We start from the raw sequence: 19,675 nt of genomic DNA on the forward strand, positions 1-19,675 counted from the left end.
TCATCTGAATTTTGTACTGTGCAAGTGCACAATTACCCCTTATCGTAAATTCAGTTGTAGCTCACTAGAGCATGATCTACTAAGAAATTATACTGTGGCCATATTGCTCATTTTACTACGTATCTCATATTAAACTGAGAAATGAAAGCAGTAGTAAAATAATGTATCAAGTCAGGCACCTGTCACAAATTCATTAATACAAATAAAATAAATAAAATAAAATAAAATACACCCCCACCCTCAAACCCCAGTGCAATTACGACATAATGGGCCCAATTCTGGCTTATGTCATGTGCCAACCAGGAGTAACTCTGGGAGCCATACACTACTATGAAACTGATGTAAATGAGAAAAGAATCAAGTCTATTGTTGATGGACCAGAATGCTGTCACTGGAGAAAGGCCTCCCACTGCTAGACAAATGTTAAGGCAAAGCTAAGACATTTATTAGCAAAGGAGGCAACATTTATCTTGGAACAATGGCTTAATTTGGGTTTCACACCATGACTGATGTGGATGTCACCATTTAATCAGATGGATGAGTGCAGCCAAATGATGGGTTTGGGGTTTTTTGCCATCAATGAGTAAAAAGATTCCAACTTTCAGGGCGGACTGCTCTGGCATTGCAACCGAACAGAAAATGCCCAACCATAATCAAGACAGGATGGGTGAATAGGAAGCTGTAACTTGTCACCTTCTGCTAAATAGGCTTGCTTCCTCCTATACCAACATATTTAACATTCCTTAGGAAAAACCCGTCTGTCCATGCTTTCAATTGTCACAAAAATCAGTCTCCTCTCATTACCTCTTGCCAGTTTGGAACTGGGGACACTGAAAAGCTGAACTAGTGGATATCCATTTCCTTTGGAATAATAATACACTGAAATTAATTTGAGAATGATCTTCTACTTGCTCTGTGGGAGGGTACGTGGCCTGGAACTGCCAGTACTTATAAGAAACTGATCTACAGAACGTCTTTGGAAAGGTGCTGCTGTACTTAAAGTAACAAGACACTTTCCAGTAATGGTAGTGAATCCCTTTTATTGACTGTAAAATCATAACTGAAGAAATACTTGTTTGCTACTGCCATTAACTGAACCCCGCACTGGACATCTGTATGACATCGCTATAATCAGCATCCGGAATGAGAATGTGAAATAGGTGTAGTCTAAACACAGAAAAAAGGAAATGCATCATAGACACTGAAACTGGGTAAATAGCAAGGAAATTCTGACACAGATATCTGAGCTAGCAGTGCCACCTAGCCTATGCTCCGGAATTGTAGTGCAGCTCTTGCAAACATTTTGGGGATGCTTTCCCGTTTGTTCAATCATTTTTTAAAGTATAATTACCAGAGTGCTTATGTTTTGCAGTTAATGCTGTCAAGCCTTTTAAACTAATTGGTCTTTTACAGAAAATTTAACTGAAAATTAGCACATCTTTTAATAACATTGCTTTAACTTTAATAGCACTTTGCCTTTCATTTATAATTACTCTAAAATTGTCATTTTCCAAGTCATATCTGCCATTTTTTTGTGTTTGCTAGTGTTTTTTTATGGATTTCTTTTAAGAAGACTCCTCCTCCACTGCATGCAGTTTTTAACACTGCTTTCAAACAAATACTTTAACTTGCTTTTCTTTTCAGTTGGAGGAATTCTGTTGAATAAATAATATATATCCAAATCTGAGCTAACATCAGTTACTTAGACCAATAACAAAAGGGCCTTTGAGACAGAATCAACAGCAGAAAATAAATAACAGCATTTCACCCCTTGAAAATCTATTGATTCTCAAAATATTGTCCAAACTTTAAAGAAGTTAATCGAATGTTAAATGATATAATCTGGTTCTGGAGATCTTTGCTTCTAATGGCACCACTCTGACAGTACATCAAGTCTATTGTCAGCAGTATGTATGGGAGGGATGCCAACCTGCCAGAACTTCTGTGGTTCTCATAGCTTCAGCACCAAAAGGAGTAACAGAGACGCATTGGCTCTCAAGCCAACTGCTCAAACTTTTGAAGGTACTCTGTGTCGATAAAACTGATTTTCTTGCACGCACAGGATTTTCTGGAAAAACTATCTCAAGAAGGCCCAGAAAAGGAAAAAGTACTCCTCCTCAAAAATTTGCTTCCCTTAAGCTATCCTATGTCATGTAATTTTATAGCTCAAGTTAATCTTTTTACAAAACATCCACATTATCTAAAAGATGCTTCCAATCCCATGGCTTTTAGTCACATTCAATTTGGTGAATAAGAATGTACTTTGCTTTTCAGGAGCGGCGCCACCTTGAGACTGACAGACTACATATATTCTTTCCCTGGGTTTGCATATGTTATGACAAAACAAATATTAATATATCATTCACGTCTCTGATGGCAGTAGATGTCTCTTCAAAGACATAATAATGATTAGCTGGCGCGATTTAACAATAGCCACTGCCACACTTAAAACATGAACCATGTCTACAGTGTTCACACAGAGTACAATAATGCACTTTAACCGAAGCCTGGAGAGACCACTGTTACCAACTCATCAAAAAGACAATGCAGTTTTTGAGCTCGTTATTGTCTTCTGAGCAATGATCTTCGAACTACCACACTGTGAATCATAGGCTTGTGGAATATATTGCCTTTGCTGCAGAGGACAAACTGTGTAGATAGCCTGTAGCTAGCATTTTGAAAAGTAAACTTCATTAAGCCTTTTATCTTTGAAATAGAAAATAACAGACAACTTCAAATTTAAAATATCTAATACTGTCATCTTATAGGAAATAATGCTAAACTAGCAGAACGTAATGATCTTCAGCATTCAGATTTGAATCAGAAAGTGACAACACATTTTCTAATTTGTGATTCACGAGTAGGGTTTACTCCACTACTTCTATATTAATAAAATTACATGAAAGAAAACATTCATTTAACACTGATTAATACTGTTGAATTATTAGTATCATTATTATTATTCAATAACTGAATACTTTAGCAAATTATTTTAAATATATTTTGTATCTCTTTTTCTATATACATACATCTATATGTATGTTTCAAATTACCTGCAGATCAGAAAGAATACTGTACGCGTGGGTATTATTCTACTTTCTAATCTTTCTTACACTTGTTTTACTACAAAACCCCACCACTGTGAGAGGAGATTCATTCTTAATGGAGCAGTTCATGCATTGTACGTTTGTATTGTAGACCATATAAGGAATTTGCATGCCAGAGATATCAACAGAGAACATAAGTTGGAATTTTTCTATAAAAATTAAGCAATAAAAAATCCCAAATCACTAAGCAGATTGAATAATGAACTATACCCTTGTCTCAAAATGAGCTGGCACAGGCCAGTACAGTGTGTATTATTTCCTTCTTACAGAATTCCTGTGCAATTAATAGGATGAAAGCATGACTGCCGATCTCACAATTTAGTTAGGATTTTGCATTCAGTTTGCCAGTACCGGCTTGAAGTTAGGCAGAATAAATAGAAGCTGGTCCCTAAAAACAAGTGTACTCTAGGAAAAAAAAAAGAGATAATACAGTACAAGTAGATTAGTTTGTGTGAAAAACACTCTTTTCCTTGGAGAAGAAGTGAAAGGAGAATACATCCTTCCCATGAGAATAGGGATAGTAAAGGGAAAACATCTCACACATCTTGCGCTTTCTGAAGGGTCAGGAAGAATTGTACTTTTCCAACTCTTTACTAGGCCTTTGAGGAATAAAAGAGAAAATAACGCTGCCACCGATCAGCAAAGTGGTCAAAGAAAAGACAGAACGGTGAACAATTCTAACTGACTGAATCCTTGGCTTGTCTTCTTGATTAGTTTTTTTTCTAAGTTAGAATTTTCTACACTTGTTATCACACTTACTTCTCTTCAGGCTTCAGGCTGCACTGTCCCTGACATATAATATGACCACTTAGATGTGAAAATGTTTGAAAAAAAGACTCTGTTGAAGAAAGGAATTGCTGAAACGGAGGAGCATGGTGTCAAAAACTAGAAGTTAATAAAAGCTAGCAATAACTAAAAATACTGTGAGGATTATATGATGAGTTCCAAGTAAAAATTTCTGAACAATCATGTTCCACATATGTCTTATTGCCTCACTATTATTTACATGATACATCTTTGCACAAGAGAGCAATGGTATCCACAACTTTTCACTCTCTTTTTGCGGTGATGTCGGTGGCAATCAGAGGAATACTTTTTCCAAGATTCTGGAAGTGCCCTACTGAACGATTCATTCAAGGACATTGATTTAGATAACAATGTGAGTAGATAAACAGTAGATAATAATTTGGAACCTTTGTGTTAAATTATTCCCATTTATAATGTGAAAATGCTAAATATATTATACATAGAGATTTTAATTAGAGAAGGTACAGAGTTTAAGTGTGCTTGCTTAGGCTTTCTGAATTTGTCACAACTGCAAAATATGACCAATAACTTTCAAAAAAAGTATTTTCTGAGTTTATTGCAAACTCTTAGGCTGCATTAGAATAAAATTTTAACAGTGTAGACTGATATTATTCATCTGTGGATGGAAAATATGAGGAATATAGCAGGGAATAAAAATATGAACTACAGATACATAAATATGAAATACAAATAAAATATTAAATAATAAAGATCACTGTGAATTTTTCTTAAAAGCAAAAAGCTTCATTCTGAATTTAGGTGAAGGTCAGACTTGGCTCCTTTAAGGAAACCCATTTGCTCATTTCTAATATCATGTGGGGTTTACAGCAGATGATTCCCAGCGCTATGGAACTTTATTCCATGAGGAGCTCAGAAAGCCTATGCTCAGATTTTAAAAAGGCTATATTCTTGCTACATCTAGCAGAGTTTAAGGTCCCTCTGAAAGAAGTGCAGCTCAAACAGGGTGAGACTGGTCTGAAAACCTAGCCAGTATGGAGCAAGGGAGGATGAAAAGGAGTATGACTGAGGCATTTGCTTCAGAACTGTACTATGGCTGCAAACCAAAAACCCTAATGTAGACAAAACCAAAGGCCACCATCTGTAGTTTCTGGTGTACACTTATGTTTCAATTCACAAGACAACTCATGTGAAAAAGAGATTATGACCTCTCTTCACACAAGTAGCGTTCACATGATGTGTACAATGGCTTTCGTATAGTTCTGTCAATGTCCCCCACTGCTCATACTCAGAGCATTGTTCATGGCTACAGGAAATTAAGAGCTTAAAACATGGTGGATGCTGTCTGACATGAACAGTGAACATAGGGGCTGACACACTGAATTTGGGTCTGGGTTTCAGGAGGGAGATTGAACATTTTTTGGAAAATATTATCCTTAAAGCCTGACATGAGACTCTTTGCTTTTAAAATTGTGGACTCATGGTAATACTAGATATCTCAGTTGTTTTAAGGTCTCTGTGTCCAGCTAAAAAATAACCTAGTTTAGGCTCTGAAATTCTCTTGACATCTAAGAGAAAAGTGTCTCCTCCTGACTATCTGTGGAAAAGGGACTACGCTTTCATACTCTTTCACAATAGTCTGATGGAAGGGAATGAAAAAGGTTTTGTTTGCTTACTGCGCTCATGAGAGAGTCCAGCACACTGACAGCAAATGCGGTTCCACATGCAAAGGGTTGCGTGAGATACAATTCTGTGTCTGGATCATCATCATCATCTTGGTCCAAGAACTGAACATTTGAATCATTTACTGAAAATAATAAATAAATAACAATAAAATCATCAGGTGCCTCTGGGTCACCAGCATGAAACCTTACACATTACACAGTCAGAAAGAAAAAGAAACGGCATATGTCTGGAAACACAGACTTGTGTCTTTGACGTCACTGAAAATGAAATCAAGATGGATGTGAAAATGTGCATTTAAAAATCTGTTGATCGTTATCTTGCTTGTAAGAGGTGACTCTCTTGCTTTTGAGAGGTAACTATGACTTTGCCGTAAAAGTAGCTTTGTGGCACCAGCCTGCACTCAAAATGAGATAAGTGATACTCTTCTATATATTGAGACAACCTTGGTATTGGTCGGGAACAGTGGCTAAGGCTGTGTGCATGTACAGTGAAATGTTATCAGAAGATACCAAGTCAGAACCCCGTTGTAAAATAAAGGGTCTCCATAAAACTCTGATACAGCCCACAGGCATCTGTTAGATGGGCTGCTGTGATTCTTACTGGAGTGGTGTTAATGCACTTATGCCTCCAAAGAGGATAAACTGTCCCTTTAACATGCATCTATCTGAATGAACGAGCAATACTCCAGCTATTCTCTTGCAGCATTCCCTTTTGTTAGAATATTTGTCTCCATAACTTCACTTCCTTAGCCACAAATTCTATATTAGTCACTGTGAAAAAGAATCTACATCAGGCTGTTATAAAGAAAAAGTCCAAATAAAGTAGTATTTGTCATTTAGACTTTCTCTGGCATTTCATTGTCACAGTTTAGCTCTCTGCCTCCACCTCACTCCACTAAAAATAGTTGTTTCCTTGAGATCAGAGCATCAAGTGGATCATATTTCATGAAATACTACATTTCCCTATTAGTCCTCCTCAGGCATGAAAGCACAGACTGCTTAGCTATGCCATCGAAATACCCTTTACCTTACTAAATGACAAATTAATTTCAGTTCTCATGCAAGGAAGGGAAACTAAAAACTTTTTCAGCATTTGAAACTGCACACATTGACTATGTCCCTATTCCCCATGTGAACACATCTCCTGAGCTTTGAAAACAACAGGAGAGCTGCTGTTAACTTGATCAGGTTTTGACTCTGGACTTCTTAGGCCAGAAATTCTTCTGCCTGCTATTCTGATCTTCCTTCCTATATAGTTTCATTTTCCATCCACTCCTTTTCCAACCTGTATATACTACTGTGCTTGCCACGCTTAGCTTACCAAACATGAATGACTATAGATAAAGCCTCACAATAGCTGTCTAAAAGAGATGAGAATTGTTATTCTCCATTTAGAGCCCTGTTGAGCCAGTGCTTGGCCATGATCATTCAGTCAGGAACTGAGCTGAAGTAGGATTTAAAATTCCTGCCTTTCCACCCCCTGATGTAACCATGAAAACAGAACACCTCAGCATTGTAAATGGAGAAGTGTTCTGCCCTGGGAGTCAAAAGAATTTCATTCTAGCAAACACCAATATCTACAATACTCCTTTCTTTGTACAATGGCTATCAATTTATTCTCCAGATTCTTGAGCAAAATAGTATTTGAGAGCCTGACATATCATTTCGAAATGTACTTTTTGAAGAGCTTGTGCCTTAGTTTAATTTGCTAGTTGAGAGTAGGCACTATTGACAGTAGCATTCTTTTTCCACCTACATCTGGTAGACTAATACCTGACTTGGGCACCAGCTTGCTAGCTGTGCGTGGTATCAGTTTCCAAGTTACTACAAATTCTAACATGAATTCTGCAAGTGTGGTTTTATCCTCAATATCTTTATCTTCCTGATGCAAGTTAGCAGGCTAGGATTTCTGCAAAAGGTCTCCAGGCTAGGTGAGGTAGGCTCGAACGTGTGGTGCTGCACCATAGGAAATTCTCATTAAACACTGCTCAGAACAGCTGGTGGGAGTTCTCTTTATTGAGAGGGAGCAATGCAGAAGCTTGGCTGCTTTTTTACAGCTTCAAAACCTGAGCTTCTGAGAAAAGGCCTGCTCCCCCAAATAAACAAACAAATAGCTTAAGGGAAAGTATGATGCTGTTCGGGTTTTTTTTCTGGTATCTTTTATTTCTTCTTGGACTTCCTGTGAGAAGTGCTAAGGCATGTCCACCAAATTGACAACAGGCTGAAAAAAAAAAAGAAAAACAAAAAAAGAAAGAGAAAGAGAGAGAGAAAAGGAGAGAAAACTTGGGGGGGGGGGGGGGGGGGGGGGGAGGGCCCGGGAGGGAGGGACCCAGGCCAAAGAAAATGAATTGGTGAGAAGGTGCTATGAAAACAGCCGGCAGGTCAGGCGAGTGTGATCAAAGGTTTACTGATGCTGCGTGAAAAAAAAATCATTAAGAAAGGCCAGAACAAGACAGTCAATTTCAACTAGAACCACAAATAAAACACATTCAAAGCAGTGCCATGAGGGTAGCCCCTCTGATACAGCCAGATAAATAAAGGAAAAGCTGATGACAGTAAGAACAACAACAACAGAAAATAAGACAGTGATGTGAAGGAAAAAGGCACTTCTTACCCAGTTCAGTTATCATTAGAATGTGGGTTCCACTGTTTTTTTCCTGACTGATTGAAACCAAAGGCAGAAGTTTGCCAGGCTTAGCTAATAAGTAAAGTATTTAGGGGGAAAAGAAAGTACAGAAAGAGAATAAAGTAAGGGAAAAAGACAGGTAAGGCTCTAAAAAATAAAACTGAAAAAGAAAATAAAAGGACAAAGGACCACAAATCAAGTTTGTATTTGCCATGAAAAAAACAGAACAGCTTCTGCACTTCACATCACACCATTTGACAACATAAATACCCACAGCTAGAGTGGAAATCAGAGCCTGGTTACCTACCATCATCGTATTCTCAGGAGTAAAATGTCTCATACTATTATACAGAGTTTGGTTACACATGATTAAAAAGTTCTGGACCATGAAGAAATAAACAAATGGCCTCTTACTATTGATTAAATGTACAGGAAATGTCTGCTCATACTTACTGTGGGTTTTTTCTTTTCTAACCTTAGCCCAAAGACCCCTGCTTATTTGTTACACTGTGTAAAAAGCATCTTGTCTGATACAGTGTTTAAGAAAATAGCGAAAATGCAAAGGAAAGAGAGAAATAGATTTCAGTTATTCAAATAAAGTGAAACAACTGTTACTAATCTTCCTTTAGAAATAGTAATTCATAACAGTTATCAGAAGAGAAAACACAGCAGTGTAAAGATATAGTATAGGTAATTTTCCTGAGACTGCATAACAAGGGAAGTTGGAAAAGATAGGGGAACGTACTTCAAAGGTTAAATGTTAGTTTTCCTTACCTAGCTCTGTTATAATAGGGATGTTGGCTCCTGTTGTAATGGAGGGTTGACGTAACAGGCCATGGACTGGACTGTTGTCTGGAGATGACCTATCCATCCCAGGGGGTGTAAAGCCTAAAAGAAAAAAAAAAAAAGAAAGAAAAAAAGAGAAAGTTTACACAGGACATTACATTAAAAAATCCCCACCAACAGGGAATTCCCTATCTCTTTTTTTTCCCAGAAAAGTATGGTAAAAAAAATTGACTTAATTTTCAACAATTATTTCTTAAAAGCATAATCCTTCACAAATATGTAGGTGATTTCTACTGTAAGATATTTGGTAGCTAATGGAGAAATTGAAATTTATTTTGTTATCCCAGGTAGCCTTTGGCATCAAAACATGCAAAAGGGAAAGAGTAATGCTTACTTACTTAAATATAAATAAAAAAATAAAGACTTCAGTGTTAGAGAGGTTTAATGTTGTCCTATTAGTATCTCAAATAATTCTGAAACAAACACCTTTCCTTAAACCTCAATCAACATTTTAAATAGTATTGTTTGTAAACAGTAGTACAACCATGAGGAACAAGTTGCTTCCATTAGCAGTTTTAGGTTTGATCAACATGCAGGATTTAAAATTTTCTAACTGTTTTCCAGGAGCAATACAACCCACACAATTTTCTTTTTTTTCTTTTCAGGTGTACCATTCATAATATGCATTTTTATGAGGAATGCAATTACAGGAATGCTGGGATGGAAGGGCCCGTTCTAACAGAAAAAAGATAGGATAGAAGGAAAAAGACACAGGTTTTCAAACGGTACGTAAGAGGAATGCTTGAAAAGAAACTAGAAAGAGTTTTATACCTTTGGGGATGTAAAGGAAACAAAGGTGGGAGAGAAAACATATTGGCAGGCACTCAGAGAAAAAAAGATCTGGAGAGCAGCAAGGTTCACCTCTAAAAAAGTTTGTGTTTTCAGCCTGATTCTCTACGCAGTTTGAAATCGAGCTCTTGACACTGAGCATTTTTTAATCTTTTTTTTTTTTTTTTTTTTTTTTTTTTAATAAAAAATACCCAGGGAAAGCCTTTTGGAGTTTGATTGTAAGTACTGAAAAATAGGCAGTTATACAAAAGCCCATGCAACAATTGGACTGGAAATTCACAGTTGAGACTAATGCATTCCATCTCCCTTGTCCATTAAAGCTGCAGAAAGCATGGGAATATTCATTTAATGTCATTATTGCAGAAGTGATGGTGAAGCCAGAGTTTGACTTTAGGAGTTCCTGTAGATCAGTATCAAGGCAGCACTTTTAAGCAAATATTTGTCTGCTAGGGATAGGATTGAGCCAAGCTCACTTTAAAACACACATTTTTGAGAAAACATTCATTTTTTTGCCACATTACGCCCGAGTTCTTTTACTTCACACCTGACATCCAGGGACACTTTTGATCCTCTGTCATTACTGGTCTGAACTAGTTTTGAATTCTCCATATATCAATTCTAAATTAATCACAGTGAAATTAATTCAGGACATAACTTCATTATCTTCTTGCAGTGTGGAAACTGTTTCACTGCATTAAATTCATTGACACATTCATCTGCTACTGAATTCAGAAGAAGATGACATGATATGATATGATATATGATATTATCTACTTTAGCTTTCTTCAGTTTGGGGACTAATTTACAAACCAGGAAATCTCTAAACTAAACTGTAGTGTTGTTAACATGTGGTACTGGTTTTATATTGTCTGAGGGATTTATGGTTCTTTTCCAGTGATAATTACCATCACTCTTAAACTGTCCCTAAACAAAACAAACTATAAGGACCACTAGATCTGGACTTCTTTATTTAATGGGATGTAAATTTTTATTTGGTATTCAATTCATTTCTCCCTATGTTTTGTCTATATCACATATAGAATATATAGGTAATACAACTCAAATCACTGAGAAGAGAGACTTAGCCCTCCAGAAGGTACCAGTATGAATTTCCTTCTGACTACCACATGAAAGCTAGATACAACATGAGGATTGTAAGGCTAGGATAAGTAAAAAGGGAGTAAAAAGTCTGTGAAGAAATTCCTTAGGAGGAAAGAAGTGGATGTGGTATCTTCAATAGCCTTGCAAGACAAAAACGTCGCCATAGGCAAACCTAAGACAGCAAAGCAACTCTATTTAATATTACCAGTGCATAGAAAATCTTTAGAAAGCAGATTTCTTAGAGACAATTGGAAATGTTGGCAATGTTAACAGTCGGTCATTTAATACTACTTGTCGTGCTGAAATGAATTCAATAAGACCGGCATAGTGACAGTGAGTTGCATTCCCAACTGCTATCGGTTGCAGATGTTTTCCTGTGTCTGGCACTGTGACCAATAGGCGTATTGGCTCTTTGAACGCTTATGTCTGCACGGCAGAGCCTAGGATTTCTCAGACTCACAAAGTGAGTCTAACGAAGTTCCTTCAGGCACCACCTCATGAGTTAGAGGTAACCCTGACACTCTCACAACAGCAGGAAAATTGAAGTGGGACTCCAAAGGGAAGGCATGCTATCTGAGGACAGGTGGGTATTAGTGTGACACCTCCTTCTGCAGCAGGCTCTGGTGCTTAAGTTTTGCATTCTGTTATGCTACAGGAAAGGCATGACACGGCTTTTGTCACAGTACATTAAAAAAAAGCTCAAGTAGCTGTAGACTCCTTGAGCAGTTAAAGTGGCCGGCCCAGTTGGGTCCTCTGCAGAATCACGAGTCAAAATGGCAACCGCAAGACATTTTACACTCACTTATCTGAGAGCACAGAAAACTGATCTTGTTCCCATGCACCCTAGGAGTTGTACTGCTGGGAGCATCCCTAGAGGCCCTGCTTCTCTCTTTTTCCTGAAGGCTTTTCTCTCCCCATCTCAGGATGCACTCCCTAAACCACCTTTTAGTGAATCAGGCTCTTCAGTTGGTAAGAGCACATCGGTATTTCCCTACTAGCTAAAAGCAAATTGAAGAAAGTTGGCGTAACTATGTCTAAATGTGTAAGTCCTTCTTGCCCTCCCTCTTCTACAATGTGCACACACACAGAGGCACGCACACGCACACTCTCCATTGAAGGCTATTTGTAGCCACCTCTCTCTAACCCTTCAAATATTTGTCTTCCTAGGATGGTGTTGGAAGATTGAAGTAAATGTGGCATTTCTGTTAGACCCAGACTGTCAGGAGCTCTGTAATTGCACACTGAACTCATAGTGCATTCAGTCTGAAATGCAGGAAGCATGTTAAAGGGATTTTGTTTTCTCCTTGAATGAAAAATAGACTCATGCCTTAATATTTTTCATCCTATGGTCTTGGAAGATGTGAGAAATATCTGCTATTTTAATTTAATTTCCTTGTCCATGTTTAATTCAGACACCTCTACAAATCCACTTTTTAAAAATATAAAAATCTTGGAGTATTTTCAGGAAAAGGAAAATTGGAGTACTTAGGGATTTTGTGTGCCTATGTTTGGAGTCACAAAGCATCATGCACCTTCAGGCCCCCTTCCTGCTCCCAAGTCACAACGTAAATTCTATACATAGGCTCTCTATTTTTTTCCTCCAGAAGAGAGAAAAAAAAAAGTGCAGGAAAACTAACCTGCTTTATCAGAACTTTCATTTAAAGGCATGAAAAACTACAAGTGACAGCTGTGCAGATTCAGTGAATGTGACATTTCTGAATTTCTTCAACTTGACAAGTAAACACCTTAAATCGGTAATGCTATATGCATAATACATGACCTGTATTTTGACATCCATCATCAAATGCTGACTTGAGAAAATACAGGTTTGTACGTCAAGGAATAGCACCCATAAAGCAGGGAGAAATTCAGGTCACAGGGTATTAGGAAAACTCTATTTCATTACAGAAGCTGAAACAAGCTAAGGCATCAGATTTAAGATCCATTTTCAGCTGTGAAAAGATTCAATTCCTCTGCACAGAGCATTCATTTAGAAATGACATGCTTTCCTCACAGCCTCTTTTCATTTTCCCTTTCATATTCCATTTTCTCCTTCAGTCCCCAAATCTTGTTCCATTAACGCTCATCAAAATCGTAAAACAGGGCTGATAGTTGTGATCTTCTTATAACCACAGTGTCTCCTTGTTCAACAAACAACTGAGGGAGCTGTGGCTACAATTGCTTAACAGGATCAACCTCTACAGTAAAATTCACATGGCCTGTGCAAGCCTAAGCACAGTCCCTGTGTAAGGAAATACAGTGACAGCGGAGTGCTTCTGGAAAAGGGAAATCTCTCTGCCAACAATTAGGAGGTAAGGTGCAGCACAATCACGTCCATTCCCGCAGCCACTGCCTCCGATACTAAATGGCTGTACTGGGTAAGCGAGTGCCTTTGCATCACTTGGGTTTCCGTTTTTTTTTGTGTTTTGGTTTGGTTTTTCTTTTCTCTTCACTTATTGAACTGTCTTTACCTCAACCCATGAGTTTTTTGCTCACTTTTGCCCTTCTGCTTCTCTCCCCCATCCCACTGGGGGGACGTGAGCAAGAGACTGGGTAGGGGCTTAGTTGCCAGCCAGGGTCAACCCACCACCATTGGCTATAGTGATCACCACCACAACATCAAACTCAAGAAATGGCTTGGACTTCAACAGGAGGTACCAAGCCCTTGTCCCTCTCTGAAACAAGATGCTGCCAAACAGTGGATTAAATATATCATGCCTCTGAGAGGAACACAGGCTCTGGGCTCCTGACATGCTCTAAACCAGTGAGGACTGGCAGTCAGGAGTCACTGCTTCCCTCCCAGCAGCAGGCTCCCTCTTTGAGAGGCAGGGACTCCTGTGCCCTAACTCAGCTACCTGCTCTGCAGGAGTTTGAGCCTCCTGCAGTTCTCTGCAGAAAAAAGCTGGTTCAACATCTTGATTCTGTGCAGAGAAATATTTCTGAGCTCCCTCTGGGATAGTACTGCTCACAAAAGTAGTTGAAACAACCAAACAACTGCATTAGAGGCAAGATCCTACCTCTTTAAGGTGTTCTCATCTTTGTGGAAGGAGAACCTCGGGGAAACTTCCTCCCCACGAGGACAGAAGCTCTTTTTCCCAAGCAAGACTTACTGGGGATCCAGGTGCTGCCCAGCTCAGAGCTCAGCAGGGTCAGTTGGCTACGATGAGCCCTCCTCGTCTCTTACAAAACATCACCTACCAAGTGATGAGCAGTACTGGGCTTCTGTGAGAGCTGTGCCTCCTGAGCCAGGCTGATCCATGGTCCTCTCAGGAACTCAGGGCAGCACTAACAGTGGCTCAGCATTAACACACAGGTATTCTGGGAGCCATAGTGGCACTGTGATGAAGTTCAAAATTAAGGAATGCTAACATGGCTTAACAGTGACTTCTGCCCACTGAAAGCATCAGCAATAATTACAGTTTGCCCTGCTTACGTGTTGTTTGGAGTAACTGTCCCGATGGCCACGTGATCTGCTGATTGTGCTGGCCATAAACCACTGGCTTTTGTTCCTGTGCAGTTCACTTGACTGAGTAACGTCCCACGAAATGCAGGAAGGTTTGCTCTACATAGCAGTAAATATATCCTTTTAGTCTGCTAAGGGGCCAGTAAAGGTTTACTGGGGTTTTAATCTAGAAACAAATTTGGCTCTTGGATGTGCACTGCTTCTGTTCCACTGACTTCACTGAGACCCAGATGGGCATATTCTCAAATGAGATTTTTATGTTACATTTATAAAATAGCTTCCGTTCTAAAGGATCATAATAGATCCTTTATGATCCTCTTCCCCTTTCCCCCTGCCCCTTTCCTCTTCGCCTCCCTTCCCTTTCAAATATGTATGATTTATTAAACTGGAACTCTACGCAGGCAGAATGCAGTTTCCTAAACCAAAAATCCACTTGGCAGACCTAAAGGTTGTGGCTTTGTCATTAAAGTGCCATGTAAATTGACAGGGCCTTTTAAATAATGCTATTCTAGGGAAAGGTGTCATGGGATTCACTGGGTAACGTATGCACTAAAGTCCTCAAAAATATAATTTTTAAAGCATATATACCATTAACTAGCTCTGGTTCATCTGAGAAGCATAAAACAACAATCATATTTTGAGCATGTATGAATAACACACAGGTGATGAACTGCCAAACACGCTCCCGAGAAGTTATCATGCAGGAATATGGGACAAGAACTTTCATTAAGCAGAGCCAGCCAAAAAGAAATAATTCTCTTACAAAAGGATCTCACAGCTATATCCCTTTGCTACTGTTTGCTGGCAATGTCCATTAATATTCCAGTGAATTCAATTGAATGATAGACTATACCTGTTATTCTCCAAAGTACAACCACTTGGGTATACCTGGTAAGTTCAGCAGCAGTCATGCAGTTAAAGAGCTGCTGACATTCATGGGAATCTGTTACAGCCATTCAATTTAGAAACAATTCTAGCTTCAACGTCCCATGTGGTCTGAGACAGAGAGTTGTAGTTTGGCCTCAGAACCCGAAAATCCTAAATTCTGGTTTCAGTTCTGACTTTTACTGTAATTTGTGCCTGAAGATCTAATAATCTCTTGGAGATTATCTCTAAAGCTCTGGAAAAGGAGAGGAATGTGGGAGAGCAGATGTGACTGCGTAAGCTCCCAGCTCTCTCAGAGACTGCAGCATCTTCAGAGATGCTCTGGGCTCAAACATAGGCCAGGCTAAATCTACAGAGAGTAGAGGGTGAAGAAGGGTAGCTTTCTCAATTGTAACTACCCTCCAATGCTTTGGGACTGGAACAACCCCTGGAGCACTGAACCCTGAGAGACACTGTTACAGAGAACAAGCTGCCATCCTCCTCCCAAGAAAGTGCTCTTCTCTAAACGTCTGTTTAGAAAATGTCCAAATCAAAATGTCTGAAAATGTCCAAATCAAAGCTCTAATGAAAGCACAGGGCAGCGGGATCAATGTTAGTTACCTCTCCCCAAAGTGTGAGAACCATTCCTGGGTGGGTTAGTGGTCCCACGTGCTGAAAGTGTAAAGGATTTATAGGTCTACTGGTTCTCACACTGCTCTAGCAAGGCAGGATTAAGCTGTAAAAAGAAAGATCAAGGATTGGAGTTTCATCAACTTGAGGTCTAGCATTGAATGATACTACATTGTTTCCATTTCCAGTTGTGAACAGCATAATATGTTAGAAATAGCATTATATTTTAAGCATAGTGCGGAATCATGTATAACTTAGAGGGTTTTATTCACAGGTATTTATACAAGTCTTTTCCCAGTTTAAGTTTCACTATTGAACACAGGCAAAAAATCAAGATGAAGTCTATCTGAAACTGCCTGGGTTTTGGAGCGCTTTTTTGTGGTGGGTTTTTGTTGGGTTTTTTGTTTGGTTTTTTTTTTTCCTTTTTTTTTCCTTCACAAAATCTCATGTGGTAATTACCCAAACTGTAGGTCTGCCAAGGTTCACCACAGGCTTACTCAATCCAAAGCTACCAAAACAAATGGGCTTTCTTTACTAATGCTTTGCTTCTCTCCCTGCTCTTTTGCTCACTTAAGTGAGATAATACGTAGTTAATAGCCATAGCACTTGCCTCATGTCTGCTAGAATGGAAACTTTATATCTCTGGACAGTAAATATTGCTGGCCAGTATTAGTCTGACAAGAACTTCTCACTCTCAGTGGAATCAAGCACAATTTTACTGAATTTATTTTTATATTTGGTAAAGGGAAAACAAAATTAAATTTCCTTTTTTTGAGTCTTCATCTTTATTTTTTGAATGCTATAGCAATTTTGTAGAGCTCTAAGCAAGTTATTGCCTAGGTTACTGATTTCTTTGGCCTGACATATCCTGTATGGTTTTTTTTTCAGCAAATAAAGCCAAGGTTGAACTAGAACTCTTGTTATGCAATGCAGCCATCTTGTTTTATACACATCTGTCTTGGGAACATGAAACTCCAGGATTACAACAGTGACTGCTTCTTCAGTCTCTAGTGTATAAGCAAACAATTCCAAAAGTGGAAAACTTAGGAAAAGAATTCCTTATTTTTTAAAGCACTGTATGGCACAGAGAAGAGTAAATCACAGAAACCTATGAGGGTCATGAAGACAGTCATAATGGTTACAGCCAAGCAAACCAGGATAATTGCCTGGGGCTTGTAGGCTATCAAGAAGGGAAATTAAATATTAAACTGAGACACTCTGCAGGTTCTCTGTTGTGCAACAAGAAGGGACAGGCCATCAAGAGTGTATTGCCTGATAGCGCCATCTTGTAGCTGTCTTTAAGCATCTAAGCCATCTCCAGGAACAGGGGAATGGTTGGCTAATTCTCTAATTGAAAACACCTGGGACAACACACAGTACAATACAAAGGAATTCTAGAATGCAGAGGACAACAGCTTCCAAACTACTTCACACTCACCCTATTGCTTGGGATGTGTTCACAATAATTTTATGCTATGTTTTTAGAAACTGGTCAGAGAATATTTTAACTCCTTCCAGTATACCATGTGCTTTGGATTTGTTAAATTCTTGTTGTGTTCTGTAATTGTAATGTCATCTTTGGTTTTCCATCTGCTTTCCCCCCCTTTCTCTGTTGTCATGAACCTGCTTTTCCAAAGTCTGCTCCTGTTGGGAAAGAATTTAGTTCTCTCACATTGTTCTTCTGCTGGAAATTTATCTCTTGGTGGCAAGTGACCATTCCTTCTGGTGGATTGCACCTCTAGGTATATCACCTACCCCTAATACTACTGTCCAGGTGCTAGAGAGTAGTTTGGCTACTTCTTCCAGACTCTTTTTGCTTTTTTCTTATTTTGTTCAGAAGGAACCACTAGAACTATACAAATATTTGGAAAAAGAAAGAACAAACAGTAATGTGTTCATTCAGCAATTATTATGGAATACATTTAAATTCATAATAACATCAGAAATTATAATTCTTGTGGGTTTTAGCCACTTTCACTACAAACTTTATTTTTTAATTGTCCCTACTCTCCATTTACCATTTAATAGTTTCCTACACTAGGTAATTCTAGGGCACAAAGTTGGTAGCATCTAAGTGTAGCACAGGTTTGCAGCTAAAAGAATTCAGTATAAAATGAAGCCAAATTCTTTTCAGTTTAATCATTAATCAACCTTGCATATTTAGACCTCAGGCAAAAGTAAATAAATATGCTGAATAAAACTTATCAAATAAATTAAGCTATATTACCTAGTTCAGAGAGACAGGTATTCAATAACTACAAATAAAATGGAAAGCTCATCATTAAAAATGATATATCGGCATGTTAGGTGAGACTCGACATTATGTCATTATATCCTACATTATATCAAATAAAGTAAATTTTTCCTTAGTGAAAAAGGTAGAGCAAAGCCAGACGTCATAGCAAGCAATCAATAAAAATATTTTGATAAATAAAAGTAACAATGCTGTCCAACACATGATTGGCAACTATTGAAACATAAATTAAACAGATTTCCCATTGCTGCTTATGGGAAAATTATGCAGATTAGAATTTGATTAGGTTTATATCATGAGACTCAATTTGGACTTTTAATCTATTAAGCTCCAATAAATGAGGCATCTGAATAGCTCCCCTGAGCAGCAACAGTAATAACCACAGCAGTCATTTTTTGCAATATGTATTCTGACAATTTCTTTAGCAGATGATTCCATGTCTTTAAGTACAATTACTTTGTAACTTCTACAAAAATTTCAGGTGTATGCAGGGAGGAAACGGATCCATACAAAAAGCTTAAACAGACATTTTGTGATAATCAACATCTGTCACTCTGTTCTAGCAATATTGTTTTTCCATCAACTTGGACTTACTTACGGTCGACTTCATGGTCTGTGTGGGCTAAACAGTGCCGGCAGACTTGTAAATTACTCAAGCTGGAACTGAGCTGGAAACCTATGGTAAAATGTCATTAAGTTCTCTATAGGCTGGGTCAAAGCTAAAATCCCACATTCAAGGCTGTCTTGGGGATCAAAGATTTAACAGTGAAGGCTAAGGCCTCATTTTATCAAAGAAATCTGAACTGGATTCCCAGAGCTGAGCTCTGAGACAGGTTGGATTCAGATCAAGACCACCTCTAATTTATCTGGCAGGTGGGCTCCATAGGCTTCCTGCACATTTCCTGCAGTCTAATCTATTCGCAAATATCCAAAAGCTTCTCTCCTGTTTTCCCCCATATTGTAAAAAAGCAACTCTTAGCAAAGCCTGCCGACTAGAGACCATATTGTGCCCATGTCCAATCCTGCCAGGTTTCACCAAATCCTGTCACAACTTTTTAGTGGAGAGGTTGTCATAAAAGCACACAGTCAAGTGACAGTACGCAGGTGATTTCCAAAGATTACATTTGTAGTTTAAAAACTTCAGGGCTTGATTAAATGCTCAGAATAAAGGAATGTGGATTTTGTGTTCATGCCTGAATATATTTTTTAAAGAGAGGCTTAACAGAGGATTTCCTTCTGGCACTTACGCTTTCAGCATAGCACTACAAAGGTTCTCTGCAAGCCAAAATTTTTTACCAGAACTCCAAACTGAACACCATAAATAGGGGAAAAAAACATCAGTCATGCTCTTTGTCACTCAAATACTGCCTTCTGTAACACACACAACTTCAGAGTAGCATGTCTGTTAAAGACATCTTAGCAGATGTGTGAAAATGAGTATCAAGTTGTTTTGAACTATGCCAGTCTGCATAACACTAACTCAACCAACTTTTCCATAGAAGGCACAATAAATCACTTGCACCCAGGTGCAGTTACCACTGTGGG

General features: G+C 38.5%; 1 protein-coding gene across 34 annotated transcripts in view; it reads right to left on the bottom strand.

Moving 5' to 3' along the window:
• KCNMA1 (potassium calcium-activated channel subfamily M alpha 1) overlaps window positions 1–19,675 on the bottom strand; it is a 527,339-nt gene that overhangs the window by 21,174 nt on the left and 486,490 nt on the right. For all 34 annotated transcript variants that reach the window (XM_041127120.1, XM_030030358.2, XM_030030356.2 and 31 more), the window contains 2 exons: window positions 8,958–9,071; window positions 5,549–5,679 (listed from right to left, as the gene is read on the bottom strand). In XM_041127120.1, coding sequence (XP_040983054.1) covers window positions 5,549–5,679; window positions 8,958–9,071 — 245 coding nt within the window. The remainder of the gene's footprint in view (window positions 1–5,548; window positions 5,680–8,957; window positions 9,072–19,675) is intronic.

Source organism: Aquila chrysaetos, chromosome 11, assembly GCF_900496995.4.
Source record: "Aquila chrysaetos chrysaetos chromosome 11, bAquChr1.4, whole genome shotgun sequence".
NCBI classification, from domain to species: domain Eukaryota; kingdom Metazoa; phylum Chordata; class Aves; order Accipitriformes; family Accipitridae; genus Aquila; species Aquila chrysaetos.